Source organism: Urocampus carinirostris, chromosome 10 (genome assembly GCF_059441175.1).
Source record: "Urocampus carinirostris isolate Australia breed hairy pipefish chromosome 10, RoL_Ucar_1.0, whole genome shotgun sequence".
NCBI classification, from domain to species: Eukaryota; Metazoa; Chordata; class Actinopteri; order Syngnathiformes; family Syngnathidae; genus Urocampus; species Urocampus carinirostris.
This window is the reverse complement of record NC_142358.1, coordinates 30,850,822-30,871,419: the sequence shown is the minus strand read 5'-3', so window position 1 is coordinate 30,871,419 and position 20,598 is coordinate 30,850,822. Positions and strand designations below refer to the sequence as shown.

The 20,598-nt window shown below is 38.7% G+C and overlaps 1 protein-coding gene across 1 annotated transcript in view; it reads right to left on the bottom strand.

Annotated features, from left to right (window-relative positions):
• Positions 1-17,957: 17,957 nt before the first annotated feature.
• The window catches only part of si (sucrase-isomaltase), a 126,246-nt gene continuing 123,605 nt past the window's right edge, over positions 17,958-20,598 (bottom strand). Inside the window, exons 47-48 of the mRNA XM_088346169.1 lie at positions 18,827-18,994; positions 17,958-18,035 (exon numbers count right to left, since the gene is read on the bottom strand). Coding sequence (XP_088202295.1) covers positions 17,958-18,035; positions 18,827-18,994 — 246 coding nt within the window. The remainder of the gene's footprint in view (positions 18,036-18,826; positions 18,995-20,598) is intronic.

Below are 20,598 nucleotides of genomic sequence, written 5' to 3'. Positions count from 1 at the left end.
TATGCACAGTAAAGTTGCGAGCGAAAAAGAAAATAGAAACTAAGGAATGGTTGGCATTTCTTGAATCCCAAGACTTTAACCTTCCGAATGATGGAACCATGCATTTGAGTGACATTCATTCAGTTTTAATCATCAAATTATTGATTCATTTTCAAATTATTGTTGGTAATATACCGATTAAAGGGATAACCACAAACCTGTCTTTTTTTCATTCTCTCCTTTTATTCTTCCTTTTTTTCTTAACTTCTTCATATAACATCATAATTTGTAATATAATGCATCAAAGCCAGTGAGCCGTTTGAGAGCCGGCTCTCTTTAATGAGTTGAGCCGAAAAAGCCGGTTCTCTAAAAAGAGACAGACTTTTCACTACTCAACTCAAGATCGGCGTGCAGACGAAAACTCAAACCGCGAGACCAAAACAACATCTGCCGGATCTGCCTGACGAAAAGTTTGGAGTGCGGTAAATCTTTGTTAAAAAGAAATGTAATCGGGTAATAATGACAATGTTGTGTCAAAAAAGTTTGAAATGAGACTCTGCGTCTCCCAGCAAAAATGATGCGTCTAGGACGCAGGGACACGGGCAAACGAGAACACTGCTGAACCCTTTATTTTTATTAAATATCCAATGTTACGAAAGAATATCTATCATAAAAGGTGTAGAAATCAACTTTATAGTGGCAACGTGTGTGCCTGTGCGGTCTATCGAAAGCTATCTTTCATTTGGATTTACATTTTGGATTTTACAGCACTGGTGTCCCCTGGGATTTTCTTATTAGAAAGAAAGTGCCTTGGCTCCAAAACGGTTAAAAAACAATGGTCTATTGGGTAGAGCAATAGTGTTTGTGAGTACGCATCCCGAAAACTTCAACTTTTTGAATGTACAGTGGAACCTCGGTTATCCACCATAATCCGTTCCAGAACCCTGTTCGAAAACCGATTTGTTCGATCACCGAAATAATTGTTGCCATTAAAAATAATGTAAATTGTTTTAATCAGTTCCAACACCTTGAATGTTTACCTTGAATGTTTAACGTAGAGCTAACCCAGGCTAATCGTACGGTCGCATTATCGTAATCTTCCGTACAAAAGATTACGCTAACATGAACGTGTAAAAATAAAAAAAAGGATAAAGAAAAGAATTTTGAATGTGATTTCTTACCTTTGTGGTGGTCAGCAGAAGGCGCAGGTGGATGGTGGGGAGAGAAAAATCCTCAAAAGTTTTTCAACCTCTTCCAAAACTTGCGGCCGTTGCTTGCTTATAGCACTCACTCCCTTAGCCACATCACTAGATTTCACAGCCTCCTTATTCTTTAGTATCGTACTGATCGTAGATTTAGCCATGCTGTATTCCCTAGCAAGATCCGACACTCGCACACATCCTTCATATTTTGCTATTATTTATTTCTTAAATGCAATAGTTGTACGCACTACTTTTCTTTTTTTCACCTGTAGCAACTTTGCTGCTTGCACTGAATTTCTTCGGAGGCATAATAAGGGGCTAAAACACGTGTACGCCGCTCAGCATCGCACCCTAGCGTACGCACTCTTGCATTACCGGCGTTCGAACTCTGATTTTTTGACCGAACAGCCAAGCAAGAATTTCTCGAAATTTTATGTCGGACTCCGATTTGTTGGAACTGAGAAGCGTTTGAAAACCGAGGTTCCTCTGTAACTTTGAAAAAGGCTGCATCTTCTTCCCGCATGTTCTGTAATACCTCCCTGCTGGCATAATTCACACCGTCCCTTGTCTGTGTGATGAGGCCATCCCTTCCATGGTGATGAGGCAGTCACAGGGTGATTAAAGTGGAGTCTCAACCGCTGGGAAAACTGACCTCAATCAGAGCCATTCTACCAAGAGGACATCTGCCCTCTTTTTTCAGTCCTTCCATCCATTCCTCCGCCTCACTCTATCCCTCAGTATCATCCCCATTCCTTTATTCTCCCTGACCTACTCCGTCATCATGTCAATGCTCCCCATCCCTCATCTCCCCTGTCTTGGTTTCCCGCTCCCATTTCTCATCTTTCCAAAGCCACTCTGGGTGATCACTCTCAATTCATCATCATTGCCTCCATTGTTGTGTGATGCTAATCGGCTCTTCTCTGGGGCTTTTCGGTTTGCTATCAGCTGTGAGTTACAAATGTTGCCCTCGGAAGGAACAAATGTCAGTTTATGAAGATACGGCACTCAAAAGTTGACACTGATGATTCCAAGAATAGTAACTTCAAGATGACATCACGATTATGAATTGTAATGTATGAGTAATTCACTTATTTGATTGTAATTAATGAATTTCATGATTCTCCATACATTTTATTGTAATAATTTACTTATCGGGGCAGCACGGTGGGGCAGTGGTTAGCGCGTGTGCGGCACAGTTCTAAGGTCTTGGGAACCTCCTGTGTGGGTTCAAATCCAGCTACTGGACTTCCTGTGCGGAGTTTGTATGTTCTCCCCGTGCTTGCGTGGGTTACCTTCGGGCACTCCGTTTTCCTCCCATATTCAAAAGACATGTATTTCAGGTGGATTGGCCGGTCCAAATTGTCCCTAGGTGTGAATGAGCGAGCGAGTTTTCTGTCCCTGTGTGCCCTGCGATTGGCTGGCAACCAGTTCAGGGTGTCCCCTGCCCACTGCCCGATGATTGCTGGGATGGGCTCCAGCACCCCCGCTACCCTACTGAGGATAAGCGGTGCAGCTAATGAGATGAGATGAGGTGAGAATTTACTTATTGGCGCAGCGGCTGGGTAATTAGCGCGCATCCCCAAAGTTTGCATGGTCCCCCCTTGACATTGTGAGTTTTCCTTTGGGCACTCTAGTTTATGTCCACATTCCAAAGACGTGCATGGCAGGTTGATTGGCCGGTCTAACTTGTCCCTAGGTGTGAATGAGTGAGTGGTTTGTCTTTGTGTGCCCAACAACTGGCTGGCAACCAGTTCAGGGCCCAAAGATAGCTCCGGCACCCCCTGCAACCCCATTGATAAGTGCTACAGAAAATTGATGGATGGGTATTTACTTCTTGAAAACAGTGACGTAAAGGCAATCAGAAACCCCTGTGAAAAACGGTAAACCCGAAAAGTAGCGTTGCACCTTCATAAAAGCCCCAAGGGTCAAACGTAACCCAAGATGGCATCTTCACTGACTGAATGTATAAGACTATAACAAAATAACAACTATAGATTTGCCATTATAAACGAGGAATACATTATTTAAGTTGAAACAATGGAATGGTTTGAACACAACCGTACCAAATGTAATGGTTTCCCAGGTGTTTTAGCTCCAGGTCATCCGTTTCATGGGTAATGGATATGGTTTTGGTGGGATACAGGCTATGGTGGGTGGCTTAAAAGACTTGTTTGCCTAGCCATTGCGGTAGCCTAGCTATTAGGCTCCCTCCCAGCCTCGGTCTCTTCCCAAACCTGATTATAATTCAGGTAGCACCTGGTGGTGATCAGTGTTATTTTGCCCCCTTCTGACTTTCCTCAGAGACAGATTTACTTAATGAATTGTCATTATTTGCAATGTAACAAGCTGCTAAAAGGTAGCTGTCACAGTTTGTTTTGAATGGACCCATTGAGTAGTGGGCCCGCCCTGCTCCTTAAATGATTTGATACACCAGCCTATTACAGTCACACTAACAATCACGTTGGCACGATGGGAAGTGCTGTGTGATGTCTGAACACAATGCACGTTACATTGATATCAATGACAATAAAGTCAGTTCAACTTAAAATACTTGAAGCAGTGGACCAATAACTGCCGTGTGCAGTAGTGAGAGGTTTCTGCAATTACTTGACTTCTTTATATATCATACCACTCAACTCAAACGCTTTTCCCGTATTCCATACGATTTTTTGTTCATTTCAAATAGTGTACCCTGTATAACTTTTTGTACGGGAAAAACATATAAATGTATTTTTTAAACTCAGTTTTTGTTAGACTGATATCGGCATGACCATTAGTTCTCTCTTGTCTGTATCGTCGTGGTCAATGGTAGCAGGTGACGTCATTGCAGATTGTCAATATTATCACATATTTTACGAAGAATGTCTTTATGAGAGTAAATAGGTACAGTGTTGTGTTTGTAAGATATGTTTTCATTTAATTCGATAAATTGCAACATTTAATAGGGGGATCAATTTGTTGACGGTAAAAAGTATGACATATATATACCAGGGGTTGTGAACTTTTTAACCCAGAGAGCAATAGAAGCATTTTTTCTTTATATTTAGGAGAGCCATAACATATATTTTAGGAAAAACAAGACGAAAACATAAACAACAAAACCACTGAACTGGCTTTGCAGACAAAACCAGTTTTTCAGCGCATTTGATTTCACTGTGTGATGCTTTTTATGAAATAATAATAATGCTAGAGCCTTTGTCCCATATCAACAAATATACCACTTTAAACGTGTTTCCCTCCTATAATTACTTAAGATCATTGAGGGTCGTTGTGAACTTCATATATTTTTCTTGAAATACATTTTTAAACAAGGTGCAAGTGAATTTATTTTGCAGATATGTCACAAAGTATTGCAAATGGATAGTCCCTTCTGTGCAGTGGGCGCGTATGTAAGAGAGGAGCATGCTGTCTGTGCATAGCTCCACCCACCCCTACCGCTTACCCAATCAAATTGTTCTGTGTGCTCGGCTAGTGTTTTGTGGTACTTAGAGTTTTTTTGTGTTTTTATTGGTTGTATTGGTGTCTCAACTGTGATAACCAATAATTGAAGACCCAATTTATGAGCATTTACAAATGCATATAATTGTTTTACCATATATAGGGAATCAATACATTCTTATGGAAATTTGCAAACTGTTCTTCAATCAATGGAGCACAAAATGTAATGTATTTTAGCAACTTAAATACATCGAAATTTACAGCATTCATAAAGTAAAATAATATAAATATTTAAGTAAGTTTGGGATACTCTAATGTGAGTTCATTACACCAATTGAAAACAAACTGACATTAAAAAAAACAAAACATGAAAGTCAAGTAATGTTTTGTTTTTTGTTTTAAAATGGATAGTTTGCCATGTCCTTATTGGATTGTTTTACCGATACTATAAGCATGCTCCAACAATACTGTATGAAGATTATCATGATGTCTCATTTATATACCGTATTTTCCGCACTATAAGGCGCACCTAAGAGCCTATTTTTTTTTTTTTTTTTTTTTCAAAAGTTGACCATGCGCCTTATAATACAGTGCGCCGTATTTATGGATCAATATTAAGTCGCGAAGTCTTGCAACTAATGCAGCAGCCGCCGACTAGAATTTCCCCCGAAGGCCAAGTAGTCCGCGGTGTATGCTGGGATTTATTTACCAGCGTTTCATTGGCTAACCAATGTGTCAATCATCATTTGAAACAATCACTATTGGCTAATGTTATTCGGAGGTAAAGGGGGCGGATCTTTTTTATCATTTACAGGCTGGCATAGGCTAAAGCGGCAAAACAAAGCCTGCAATTGGCCGAAAAAGATGTGTCAATCGATCACTATTGGCTAAAGTTATTCGGAGGTAAAGGGGGCGGATCCTTTTTATAATTTACAGGCTGGCATAGGCTAAAGCGGCAAAACAAAGCCTGCAATTGGCCGAAAAAGATGAATGTGAATAGCACGTTGGGTTGATGGCATAGAGAAAAAAGTATTTCCCCATTCTGTACTGTATTTGTAAATATTTTACTCTCCTGGATTTACTACACTCACGGATATAAGAGGACCATAATTGCAGATTATTATTGAACACAACGACTTCGGTGAGCTACTCCGGCTATATATTTTTCCTGTATCTTGTTTCAGACTGAACTCGATGTTTCTGTGATAAGCGGTGCAGATAATGGATTGAATGGAGTGTCTATTTTTAAATTAAACTCAATTCCAAGTGTTTATTGTCATATTCACAGTAAAGTTGCGAGCGAAAAAGAAAATAGAAACTAAGGAATGGTTGGCATTTCTTGAATCCCAAGACTTTGACCTTCCGAATTATATTTGGAACGATGCATTTGAGTGACATTGTACGGACACCGCATCCGCACGTGTCTACGACATGTATTTGCTTCTTTGCAAGCTTTCGGAATGTTAAGGGGGTAATAAGTTTGACTGAACTATCTGACTGTTTTGTCCACGTTCCCATTGTAGCGCCTTATAATCCAGTGCGTCTTATGTATGTCAAATATAGGACCAAAAAACATTTTTTTGGGGTGCACCCTATAATCCGGTGTGCCTTATAGTGCGGAAAATACGGTACATCCAATCAATGCTGTCAATGTTTGTTTATATAACGGTCATGTAACATAAAATTATTAATTAACCAGAATGCACATTTCAGGACTGAAATTCAGATTGCGTCATTTTCAAAGCCAGATTGTCATTTCCCTTCAGGCTACTAGTGGACGAAATGGATAAAATTCTTGACTTTCTGTAGTATTATTGTCATGATTACTGATTCGGGGCACCTGCGGCTGCCCCGTTGGCGCCAACAGCCCTGGTAGCTGATTGGCTCCTTGCCACTTTTTAAACCCCCCGGCTCCCTGTTACCAGCGTCAGACTGTTCTGTGAACCTATGCTCTCAGCTAGGCAAGCTCCGTACCTTCCGACATTTTCCTGTCCTGTTTTCTCCTGCCTGATACCTGTTGCCAACCTGTTTCTGGACCCGTTTCTGCCCTGCTCTTCCATCCCGACCATCGACCTGTTTTGCCCTGTTTCCTGCCTGACACCTGTTGCCGACCTCTTTTCTGGACTTGTTACCGCCCTTGCTCACCCGTCCCGGCTATCGACCAGTATCCCTGCTACCTACGACTATCCTCGCTCAACACGGAAGTGCCACTTCTGCGTTCCTGCCATCTGCTACCCGTGTCTGACGATCATCGGATCGTGGAAGCAAGCTCTGCTCTCTCTTTATTAATAAAACTGAGTAAAACGTACGCTATTGGGTCCTGTCTCCGTTTGTGGCATGTGACAAATATCCTAAAGAGTATTTATTGTGTTTCTTGTTTTTACATTACACAGGAGACTAGTTTGACACTCACAAGCAGTAGTAACAAAGTTTTTTTTTTCTTTATATTTCTGTTTTGTATATAGGCAAATATACATAATGCAATTATAAGTGTACCTGTAGTCTCACAAGAGCTCTCCTGGTGATATATAGTGCATTGCAGGCTTATTCTATTTATACTCATTAGATTTAATACGAATTGCAGAATCACCCGGGCACCAGAGGCATTTTAATATCTCCGGTGAGTCAAAAGTGATATGATCATACGTTCCCCATTTCCAACGATATTTAAATCATTTTTCCGTGTGAATGGTCCGGCCGATTGGCAAACATCCTTGTGAATGACAATTTCTGTAAAACATGTTTTTATGCGAATACAAATAAGTGGGAATTATTATAAACTTGAGCTGTTTGACGTGACATGTGCGCTAAATCTGCAGTCTGGCATTGCCAACATTTTCCACTGTTCCTCAAGCAATCAAGCTATCTTCCTTTACTACAACTTGCATTGCATTGGGGCGGCAGTAGCTCAGGAGGTAGAGCGCTCGTCTTGGGATCAAGAGATCCATGTCGTTACATGTCGAAGTGTCCTTGGGTAAGACACTGAACCCCTAATATCCCCAATAAGCAGGTTAGCGTCTTACATGGGTGCAATACAAGGCCGCCATTGGGAAATGTGGAGCACATTGTAAAGCGCTTTGGGAAGTCATTGACTTGAAAAGCGCTATATAAATGCAGATCATTTCATTTCATTGCAAAGTTATGAGGAGAGCAGGTTTCTGCATTCATATTAAAAAAATGCGTCATGTCGGTATACATGATTAAGTATATTCTCAGTGTTTACTAAACAGCAGACCACAGTGGTGGATTAATTGTAAATCATTGGTAAAAACACCAATTTTTACAACTATAAAAGGTGGAATCTTGAATTTATGTATGTACATACATTACAGGCTTCATATAAAGTCCACACGCTCATACATCATCAAAACTTCATCTTTTAATGTAATCATGAGGTCCTTTACCTCAGCGGTTCTTGATTGTAAAAATGCACCAAACAGTCACAACGATAATTATAACTATAGCCTTAACCCCTTTGTTTTATAACCTTATCTTCTCTGTTCCTTTATCTTCTTGGCTCATACCTCACTGTGAATGTATAAAACTGGAGTGTCATGCCCAATTTCGTTGTCACAATATGTTAACCCATTTTGTAACAATGACAATAAAAGTATATTCTATTCTATTCTATTCTATTGGTCTGCCTTTAAAATCCAAGATTCCACTCTAATGACACGCTCTACCTGAAAAGAAGAAAAAAACACTTATCCAATGAAAGGATTGTGCCAAGTTATGCAGAGATGGTAAAAATATGTTAAAATGTCGCAAAAAAAAAAAAAACAGAAAAAAAAATGACTTAAAGTACTTTATATCTTGTATAAGCGTTCATCGCATCAAAGGGACCCCCTAAAACTGCTTTTAAATAGCCACATACTAAAATACATTTAAAATATAATTAAAGGACGTACCTAAATCTCAAATACTATCTATTGATGTAGTTAATGAATGAATGATTTCCCTTGGTTATCATTATACACTTATCAAAAATTTTAAAAAGTAAAAAATGCACCAAACAGTCACAACGATAAAAACAATGCATTAATAAATTAATTAAAAGGTTGGTAAAACGATCAAATATAACATGTTTAAACCATTTACTGTACTTTCCAGCAGTGCTTCAAAGGCAGACACTTGTACACCCTTATATTTATTCTGTAATTGTTTCCTTCTTCGTTTCCACTTTTTCCTCTCCTTATAACTAACTTTCTTTGGACCCATTATTATGGGAAAAAAAGGGAAATTAGATTAAAAAAAAAACTACAAAATGAGATGTGGTCTCTCTGAAACACACAGATTGACTGAACAGGAAGAAGAGATCTAGCAGGACATGATCGCCATCCACTGTTAAGGAGTGTAATTGATTCTCTTTTTGTTTTCTTCATTTTAGCATTATTTTGCCTAGGCAAACACCCACTAGTTGAGAAGCACTGCTTTACCTCATGCGTATCGTATGCACGGACATAAGTGTGCATATTTAAGAACAAGACAGGGCAAAACTGACTTTAGTTGTGCTTTATTAAGTGTTGATGACAAAGCCCTGAATTTGTGTAATCGTTATTAGTTGTGGGCATGCTAAAATGACATAGTTAAGAGAAACAGACATTTATTGGTGCAGACATTTGTTGAAATGATATGCTCTATAAAGATTAATAAAGTTAAGTATAATTTACTTTCGGAAGATGAGCTTCAAAAGTTAGGCAACTTCCTCCTCCGTAGTGAAAAAAGTGGCAGAAAAAAGCGATCCAACCATTTTCTCAACCCCATCAAGCTTTCTTATTCCATTTTCATTTTAAATGAAACAGCTCGCCTCTTTTTTACACTTAAAACCAACCATATTGAATTGATGCACGATATATTAAACACTAAATATGTCAAAGTTCTTACCGTACTTGAGGTACACTGTAGTGTTTTTACACAAGAACTAGGAAGAGGAAGCGGATTTCTTCTTCGGGGTGGATGATGGGTGAGCTCTCACAGCGCCACACGCCGGTAGTGGTGGAAAGAAGCACTACAGTAATGTCTTGTACTCGGAAAAAGATGCACAATGCAAAATCTGACTTACAGCAATGCCAAAGTATTTTTCGAGATCCCTAAAAAATGTTCGTATCTACCATTTTTTTGTGACTCGAATGTTCGTAAGTAGGGGAGAGTCTGCAACTGTCTTTCAGTTTGTCTTCTTCCTGTTTCTGAATTGAACAGTTGTGGTAAATCTACAAATTGTATGTAAATGAAAGTAGTGCAATGACAAAAGCAGCAACGTAGTGCAACTCTAGGAAGATTTTATTTATGAGAATATGAATATGTATTTTTCCATTCATAGTTGAGATATAAATCTACATTTCTTTCTGTGTTTTGTATGCTTGCTTAGAGTGGTTACGGCTCTAAAGAAGAAACACACATTCTCGTTCTTGCAGATAATGGTGCTTGTACACACCACATTCAATGCTCACTCATCCTTCTAAAAAGTTTCATGGTGCCTTCAATTTCCGGTCAACAATACACACACAGGCAGCGCTGCACGATAGAGCGCAACACACATTTTTTTTATACTATGATGTGCCCCTTATAGTCGTATCAATGTGGTTCTACACAAAAGACACTAGCATTTTGATAATAGAATAGAATAGAATATACCTTTATTGTCATTGTTACAAAATGGGTTAACATATTGTGACAGCAAAATTGGGCATGACACTCCAGTTTCACACATTTAAAGTGAGGTAAAAAGCCAAGAAGATAAAGGAATAGAGAAGATAATGTTATACAACAAGGAGGATAAGGTTATAGTTATAATTTACACAATATTTACACAAGAAATGTTGGCATGTAGGATGTTACATACAGTTTGGTATCGTAATACAGTTTGGTATCGTAAGGGTTTGTGCAATTATACATTTGGTGCAAAAAATAGTCATCATAGTGCAAAAAAATAGTCAACATATGCATTTGGTGCAAAAAAATAGTCATCACAGTGCAAAAAAATAGTAAAACATTGTGCAAGGTAAGCAGTAAACATAGTGCAGTCAACAAGTGCAAGAAACATAGACATGAGTACCATTTTACGTTCGTACGAGGTAGTCTTTTTTTCAGTTTTTTGTGCGGTGTCTGTTTAGGGTGGTAATGGCTCTGGGGAAGAAACTGTCTCTGAGTCTGTTTGTTTTGTTTTGTGTGACCTGTACTCCTATGTTGTGAAAACGTGTAGTTATATTTTTTAGTTTGTAACACTTTTTAAAGAGGTTGACATTTATTTGCCATATTCAAACAACATATGTTGAAAGGACGGTTTCACAAAGTTAGCTTCTTCCAATGGTGCTTTTAACATGGGTTTAATTGCTATTTACCTTCCATAGTTGGTGTCTGTACTGCTTGTGGCCATTACGGAGAGCTTTGATTTAGGTATCTTCTACTTTCATCTTCCATTACCTTAATCACTTTTTGTCTCATTTCCCCACCCAGTCACTCATGTTAGCCTTTTGACTGCACCCTATGGTTTGCCGCTAGCCGCTGTGGTTATTGTTAGCTGCTCAAGGTAAATAATGGTTGCTGTGTCTTTCCCACCACCCACTCTGCATCTAAATATACTCTGCACAGTCATACGTAACATAATAGTTGTATTAATAATATTTATAAAATAATGTGAAATTTTAATGATTTTGAAAGCTAAAAAAAATATATGAACAAAATTGATTACATGGACACATTTTTTTCATAAGAAAGGTATGTGAAAGATAATTTACCAAAAGACATTTGTTTTTGTTAAAGAATCAATAAGTATCAACCAGTTCAGGGTGTCCCCTGCCGACTGCCCAAAGATAGCTGGGATGGGCTCCAGCACCCCCGCGACCCTACTGAGGATAAGTGGTGCAGATAATGGACGGATGGATCAATAAGTATATTTTGGCGGCAGTATTTCAGTCTAAATTTGAATATATATGTTGTCAATGAGGCAGCACGGCAGCGCAGTGGTTAACGGGTGTGCGGCACAGTTCTGAGGTCATGAGATTGAACCATCCTGTGTGGAGTTTGCATGATCTCCCTGTGCTTGTGTGGGTTACCTCCAGGAACTCCAGTTTCCTCCCACATTCCAAAAACATGCATGTAAGGTTAAATGGCCAGTCCAATTTCTCCCTCAGTGTGAATGAGCGAGTGAGTTGTCTGTCTCTGTGTGCGCTGCGACTGCCTGGCAACCAGGTCAGGGTGTACCCTGCCCACTGCCTGAGGTCAGCTGAGATGGTCTCCAGCACCCTTGCGACCCTACTGAGGATAAATGGTGCAGATAATGGATGAATGGATAGTAAGACATAAGTAAACACATGCAAAATCCAATTAGTGTTTGTAAATTTGGCCAGCAGGTCGATGGGCGCCATCAGGCTGTACTGGCCCATGACACATCACGGGAAACAGAGCCCCTATGACCCTATTGGTTAAAGGATCCAACCAACCAACAAAATAAAAATCCTTAACAATGTAACAATGCAAAATGGAAATATTTCCATTGTTCTGATTTACTGGCAGGTATTGATTTCTTCTAATGTTTGATGTCAGATTTTTCAGCAGCGATGTTTTATTTAGATATGTGAATTCCTCAAACTTTATATCCTGCATTTTCTATTTACTTTAGGGCTATTTCTTTATTTCACAGTCAAATCAGCCTGAAGCTTCAAACAATTAAATTGCAGCCTGTTAGGGATTGCAATTAAAAAAAAAAAAAAAACACAAAAAAATGCATAATACACATTATCAATCGCTCCACAATTCCTAAAATCCCTTACAAACGCTAATCCTTTTAACTCCCAAAATGCAAATCAGCTCAACATATCTTTGCTAGGAAACAAATAATATGGTTTGGAAATGTGTAGGAGGGACTAAAACAACGTTTAGCCGAGTCATTGAAGGTAAAAATTAATAAATCATACACGCAATGCCAGACCTATCAGTGTTGTAGGAGCATTGGGTGATACTAGGAATGTTGGTCTCGATCCACTGCAGATAAATACATCGTAGTAATGATCAATATGGATCTGATACTTTTTGCTTGAAACCTTCATGATTAATAAATACTTGAATCATCCCCTTCGATTCAGTTTATAAATCACAATAAACTCATCGCAAATAGTTTAGGCACTAAACATGTTTTATTAACTTGCAAACTTTAATAAATATTTTAAAAAATACATATACAAATTTCCATCACATCTATTTCATAACAAAATCCAAGAGAGTCAAAGTAAAAAGGAGCAATGTAATACATATATTATTGTGCATTATATTTTGAAAAAAAAGTCAGTAATGTAAATACAATATCAATTGCCCCTTAATGGCTCCGTCTCCATTGTGATTTACAGGTTTTTGTTCAGGAACAGTAACATGTATTTGGTTTCAGCTTGGTTTATGATTATAAGTAAATGTATGAGTCAGTAACAGACAACTTTACTATACAAATTACATCTGGCGTTGTCAAAAAAAACACACCAAGTTGCATTTCCCATTTGCCTCTGTCATTTTTAGCTTCTGTTAGGGGTAGACACATAGATTTTTGCTTAGTATTAATAATTTCGATATTTTTTATCAATCTGCCCACCCTGATTTAGTAGCATTTGACTGAAAGTGAGCAGGAAGTGGATTTTTGTTTGGGATTAAACCAGAGCAGCTTTTGGCCCAGCCACTGTTCCTAAAGGAAATCTGGCACTGCAGCCGTATACACTGTAATTTAATGAGAACATCCTCCATCGGTGCACCATGTACAGGACACTTTCCAACTGGTCCCATTTCTCATCTGCCAGGACAACCTATTTCAAAATGATTACAATCTTCTAGTGTTCATTATGTGTTTCCAAAGGTGCAGCTCACCTGTAATTGAACTTTATATGGTCGTTTTTTTCCTCCTTGATTGTGTCATTCTTGCTTCCATGATCCTCAACTTCAATCTATTGGTTGGCGTTGTTGTTTGGCCCCTGCAGAAAAGTTGTCTTTTCTAAAAGTTTATGCAAAGCAACAGTGTTGGACGCGTTGCTGAAAAAGTAAATGGTTACAGTTACTTAATTACTAAAGTGTGTTATCCCCCAGATTATTGACACCTAGAAGGAGCACATTCCAAATGACTGTACACAGTAACTGCTAATTGCAGGTAATGGGGACCAGAATATCCCATTAAAAGTGAAAACCTGCAAAATAGCGTTGCACATTCATTAAACCCCCAAGAGATGATTAAAATACAACTGTCCCGAATGTAGCAGTTAACGGCAAGTTACATCTCCAGGTCATCCATTTCAGGGGTAATTGAACTAGTGTTGGTGAGATACAGGCTCGGCAGGCGCAGTGAGAGTTTTTAGCTCAGCCATAGCAGTAGGCTGGATCTTCAGCCTCTGTTTTGCCTTCTCTCCTGACACCGCCTCCGTTGCTTCCTTATCTATACAAATGACCTTACTCCGATTTAATCAATGACTTTATTTTCAATGTAACAATATGCTAAAAGCTAGCTGTCGCCATATTTCCCAGTTTGTTTTGAGTGAACACATTGACTTGTGTGCCTGCCCCCGCTGGTTAACAACATATTTAAATCAAGACACAAACACTCGGATATCTGGAGTTTCCATTTAATAATATCCTACAAAAATAAAAACAAAAAAAATAAAATAGAACACAAAACAAAACAAAGATAAGAAAATGGCATAATTATTACTGTAGATAGATCTAAAGGCAACAAAGTGTCATTGCATTTTAATAGAATTGCCCCCTAAGCTCACTCCAATTTATACTTAGAACCATGAGATGAACTCTGGTCTTGTTTCGATGATGGTGAAGGCCAGTTCTGGTGTTCTTGGCGGTAGACTGCAGTCAGGAATACTTTAAGGATGAAGGCTTAATTGGGACTAGGACCACAGGGTGCAGTTTGTTGAGGCCGTGTTTGGCTTCTGGTGGCTTCAGGCTTTCTTTGAGGTGGCTGGCTTTGGACTTGACAAAGCAATGCTCTGGTTTCTTCTTCACAGGGCTTGGTCTTGTGCTGCCTGTTAAACTGGGTCTATTGTAATCCATACCTCTAGTTCGCTCGCTGGCTTTACATAACTCATTTGTCCCCGGCTAAGATGGGCCCCTCTTGGCTCTTTGCTGCCTCAAAAGAAACTCAAATTAAAGATGCTGAGACCACTACGCTCTCACACATCTCTGGCCAGTTGTCCTAGGTAAGGTGGGATCCAACGCAGCAACCTGGGGATTGGTTGTCAAGGTGACCTGGAAGGTCCCTTTGGCAAATACGAGATAGCAAACCTGTTTTAGTCAAGTTTATTTGTATCACCCTTAATCTGTGTGCCTCGTTGTGACTAGATAATTCAATCATCCTACAAAATTGAATCAAAACATAGTATTCACATGTTTAGCATTGTTTCATATTTTTCTGACATTATAAATTAGTACATTTGTATATGTTTTGCTTATGCGCTAACTACTTATCAATAAAACTCTCCAGTACTCGTTACATAGAAAAATAATTGCTTCTAGCAGGGTTTGTACACCTTTTCCGTTGCCAAATTCAAACACTTTTTAAGGACATTCAAAGACATTTTTTTTTATTTCTCCATTAACATTAGAAGAAGGCGGTGTGAATCCAGTATTTTTCTTATGCACATATATAACTGCAATTTGCATATGTAATTTTTCATCTTGTGTGTGCACCTAATCAAGACATATGTTTTGTTTTAGATATTTAGTAAATCACAAATATATTTGGGCATCTGAACAATAAGTGTGTACATATTTTTGAGACTACTTATAAAGGTGTTGGGTGAAATATAATATGTAGCTTACATTTTCAGATGCATAAAGTTATTACCATTACAATTCACAGCTTACTGTCTCATAATAAATTTAAACAATTGATACACAATCCTTGCACTAATAGGAATTTCATAGTGCCCTGTTTAGGTGAAGCATGCACTTGTCTTCTTAGGCGCGGCCCATAAGGGGGAGGAGGATGGGGGGAGTGGTTCCTGATGCTTCATCCCATACAAATAATGCCATATGTCGTTAAACACAAATGAAGGAGTTCAATGGAAAAGCAAAGTCACCAGAGAACAGTGTTAGCATCATTTTAAGCAGACTTGTGAAACATGTTAAAAATGTCAATTATTTACAATCAAATCACTCAAAATTCAAGCAGATTTTAATCCTTGAAAACATGTCTTTGGAATTCAATTATTTCCAAGGATTTCAAGCACCCGTACAAACCCTGTTCCAGGTACGCATTCCCTTGAACCTGGGGCCGCTGAGTCTTTAAAGGGGCGCTCAGCAAAGTGTGATCTTCAGCTTGTCACATCCGCTCATCATCCATGCCATGCTTGCATACAGTATGTTGAAATGTGATCCTTAGGAGCTTGACTTTGGTCTGACGACCGATTGGTCATGCCGCTTAAAGCATTGAAGTCAATGACCATTCTGCATCTGATTTCCTTCCTGTTGGTCTCATCTTTCCGTAGGCCTTTCACATTTTTACGCCCCCTCCAGTGGTGTTGACTCTGTTTTCACAGACATTGTCACACACGGGGAAGGCCATGCAACGTCTGTGGGGGCTTATCTGGGTTATTTCTTCCAACCACTATTAGACTAAAAAATTAGTCAGACAGCCATTAGTAGTGTTAATCAGAACATACAATGGGCTCATTTTATCTAATAGAGTGGAAAGTGGTCACTGTTAGTGAGAAAATGTGATTAAACATTTTAGCCATTAGGGCTGTGATTACACATGCACAGAAAAATTATGTCACTACACCTTTAAAACTAAGAAATGTGAAGAAAGATTCAATCACAAAGAACCAATACTGTATTATTGCATCTGTTTTGTAGTGTATTGTCGATCAATCAACTATTGCTGGTATAGCTTTAAAACTCTTGGAATCTGGTACATGTGCCGGTCCTATATGGTAGTGGTATACAGTGGAACCTCGGTTCTCGACCCTAATCCGTTCCAGAACCCTGTTCGAAAACCGATTTGGTTGATCACGGAAAATCGTTTTTCCCATTAAAAGTAACGTAAAATCGTTTTAATCCGTTCCAACACACTGAATGTTTAACATGAACGTAAACATGAAGCTAACCCAGGCTAATCGTACGTTCGCGTTAGTGTAATCTTCCGTGCGAAAGATTACGCTAACATGAACGTGTAAAGATTAAAAAAGGATTAGGAATAGGATTTTTTACCTTTGTGGTGGACGGTGGGGAGAGAAAAATCCTCAAAAGTGTTTTAACCTCATGCAAAACTTGCGGCAGTTGCTTGCTTATAGCGCTAACTTCCTTAGCCGCATCACTCGATTTCACAGCCTCGTTATTATTTACTATCGTGCTTATAGTAGATTTAGCCATGCTGTATTCACTAGCAAGATCGGAAATTCGTACACCTCTTTCATATTTAGCTATTATGTCTTTCTTAAAGGCAATAGTTGGACGAACAACTTGTCTTTTTTCACCTGTCCTGCTTGCACCGACCTTCTTCGGAGGCATAATTAGGGGCTAAAACATCCGTACGCCGCTCAGCATCGCACCCTAGCGTACCAGCATTCGAACTCCGATTTTTTGACCGAACAGCGAAGCAAGAATTTCTCGAAATTTTTGGTCAAACACCGATTTGTCCGAACTGAGAGGCGTTCAAAAACCGAGGTTCCACTATACAAGGGAATTGTATGTCATCATGCTAATCAGTGACATACTTTCAGGGGAGGCATCACAGGAATGTAAAACTAAAGATATAAAAAATGGTTGTATATGTCAGTGTCAAAGTTATTTCTTAATTCTTATTGAGTTTTCACATTTTATCTTACGGTAAACTCTTTCTTTGAATAAGGTAGTGGCTACCGCTACCCATACGCACAAACTATATTTAAATCAAAGTCTGTTACGGCGTTAAATGCACCAGGTTGGGTAGACGACACAGAGGGGGTAACCCGGGAAAGTCTGGCCAATTTAGGTTTTATGTTTCAAGGCTCAAAGAGACAATGAATCAATGATTATGGTACTCTCACAGTAGACAATTGAAGGTGCAAAAAGTATTAATTTATTCGCTGCCAGCCTAGTTAAAAGCTTTGTAGTCTATATCCATCAATGGCACTTTATTGGGTAATATACAGAGTTCTATATTTGTAAAAATAAAATAAAATAAAACAAAAAAAAAAAAAACAACTCTTAATTCTCATGTTTAGAATTAGGAGGTATGTTTTAAAAAGTTTATGCAAGGAAAATATACATTTGCGACTTAACAGGAAAAAAAAAAATCATAAAACTCGATAATTATATGAATCAACATATGTACAGAATCTTAAATCTGTTCACCAAGTGTACATAAAATACTTCTCAGGAACTGCCTGTCCACGTTATAGTAAATCCATGATCCACACGAACTGACGTTGCAGTTGCATCTATGATCAGCTCCTGAAAATAAAGACACATCAAAATGTAAAATTTCATATGGCAATACATGTATTAATCTCATGGGTTTCAGTTGCGGCTTGTTAAAGAAATGTTATGAATTATGAAAGCATCATAGGTAACGTCAGGAGCATCTGCCCGTTTATTGGTGAGTCTGACATTAATATGACGCATATCCTAAAAGAAGGCTCCATCAATTATGTTTACAGTCTCACTTGCACACTCTTTATAGTAAATTGTGTTTTTAACAACGGTGCTTCTTCCATTTTGATTAAAATGGAAGAGTTACCATAATGCCAATACTTAACATTTAGGAGACTGAACACTTCAAGGAAATACATCTGTCTATTAAAATTATGATTGATATGTGCTTCAAACCAAGGGCAGCACGGCGGCGCAGTGGTTAGCGCTTGTGCGGCACAGTTCGAGTCATGGGAACCTGTCGTGGGTTCAAATCCAGCTCCAGACTTCCTGTGCGGAGTTTGTATGTTCTCCCCGTGCTTGCGTGGGTTTCCTCCGGGCAATCCGGTTTCCTCCCACGTTCCAAAAACATGAATTTCAGGTGAATTGGCCGGTCCAAATTGTCCCTAGGTGTGAATGAGCGAATGAGTTGTCTGTCCCTGTGCGCCCTGCGATTGGCTGGCAACCAGTTCAGGGTGTCCCCTGCCCACTGCCCGGAGATGGCTGGGATGGGTTCTTGCCCAGGGTTACAAACACAATTGAACAAGTTTTAGTTGTGTCACACAAACTAAGGGATGTGTTTCCATGAATACATTTTTTTAAAACATACTCACCTTAGTGTCCACGTTGTACATAGGTTCCAGACGATGGACTGTCTCAGTCACATCTGTCAGATTCACTTCTTTGATATTTGTGGGAACACCCCAAATTTTCACGATGCCAAGGATCAAATGGTCAGCTTCAAACAAGCCATTATGGAGAATTGTGCTTGACAAAGTACTCTGGAATTGGGGGGAAAAAAGAGATTACGTATGAGAAGAAACTCAGTATTTATGTTGTTCATATGTTAAAAGGCTGATGCGTTTCCTGGAAAGCATTTTTCATCATTGTTTAGATCACATGGCTCTCAAATAGCTCAACTAGTTAAGGAGCTGTACATAATTTGGAACTTGGTTACTCTCTGCTGGCATCTCCTGGTTTAAAGTCATACTGGTAGCCTCCGTCAGCTCATTCATGATGCACGTGGAAGTACGTGCATTTCTTAGACGCACTTGAATAAACTCTTCTTTTTTCATGTTTTGGGAGATTTGGGTTGGCCTTTGAACTCTGCTACAAGCAGGCCTTTTTTACTTTCACCATTTTCATGCTACAATAACAAATACAAACTCAACGAAAACCTGCAGGGATGAGCATGATATCACCCTCCAACACTCCCCTCCAGCTCCCAACTCGGACCTAATATGTTCTGCCCCAAACAGCTCTGATATCATGTTCATCTGTTATTAAACAACGGGGTAGACTGCTGGAAGTGTGAATTTCCCTACGGGGATGAATAAAGTATCTATCTATCTATCTATCTATCTATCTATCTATCTATCTATCTATCTATCTAAAAATAAAGTCAAATAAGATAGGCACAGTGGAAAATAAAGAATACATGTTGTTTTAACTTAGTAAGGTAGTGTTAACACATACTAAATAGAGACCGTGTTTTACTTTCAACATTTTAAGGACAGCTCAATCGATGCACCCAACCTTTAAAACGAGGTTGTGAATATCAATGTTAGGGAATTAGTATCGCAACGTTACATGGTTAGGTACAGGAGTAGGGATGGCCCAGTACAAGTTTTTTCTATTTTTAAGGGGGGCACTAGACCAGCGAATTGTCCAATATGGGCATTAATTATACATAACAATTGCCGTGTTTTATTTTGTTTTCTGTTTTTAGTCTCTTTTTTTAATTCCAATCAGACATAAAGCAATTTGAATACAGACAATTCGTTTTTCTTTGAGTCTATTCAGGGTAACAAAATAACTTTTAATTTAATTATGCACCTCATTTATTCGGGTTATCCATGGCCGACATAAAATTGAATTCCTTTGATCACATAGTCTCTATTTGCAACATCCAGACCCTGCTGGAGACCAGGAGCTGAACTTGAACAAACGGATTGCATATGAGAGCAAATTGCAACCAATATCAGATATCTGATCAGATTAAATGCAAATAGAAAACAAACTGCCATTTTCATAGAAACAGTCGTTTGTCCTTAATGCTGGTAATGAAGATTCTTTATTTATAAGCAACTGGGGTATGAGATTATTTTTTGCAAATGGACTGCAGTCGCATCTCATATGGACCCCGAATTGTCTAAAATAAAAAATAAAAAAAACACCTGGCTTTGAAAAATTAAAGCAAAGCCACTTTGAATAATGTACAGTAGAGTACTGTATAGCATTGTTGTCATCTGTAAGCAATTTATTTATTTATTGTTTTTTTTTACTGTTTTGTCTTTTGTCTGTTTTCTTCCCGTTTTGACAACTACACTATGGGTTACTTCTATCCTATGGGACATGGGTTTTAGCGCACAAAAAATGGGTTTAT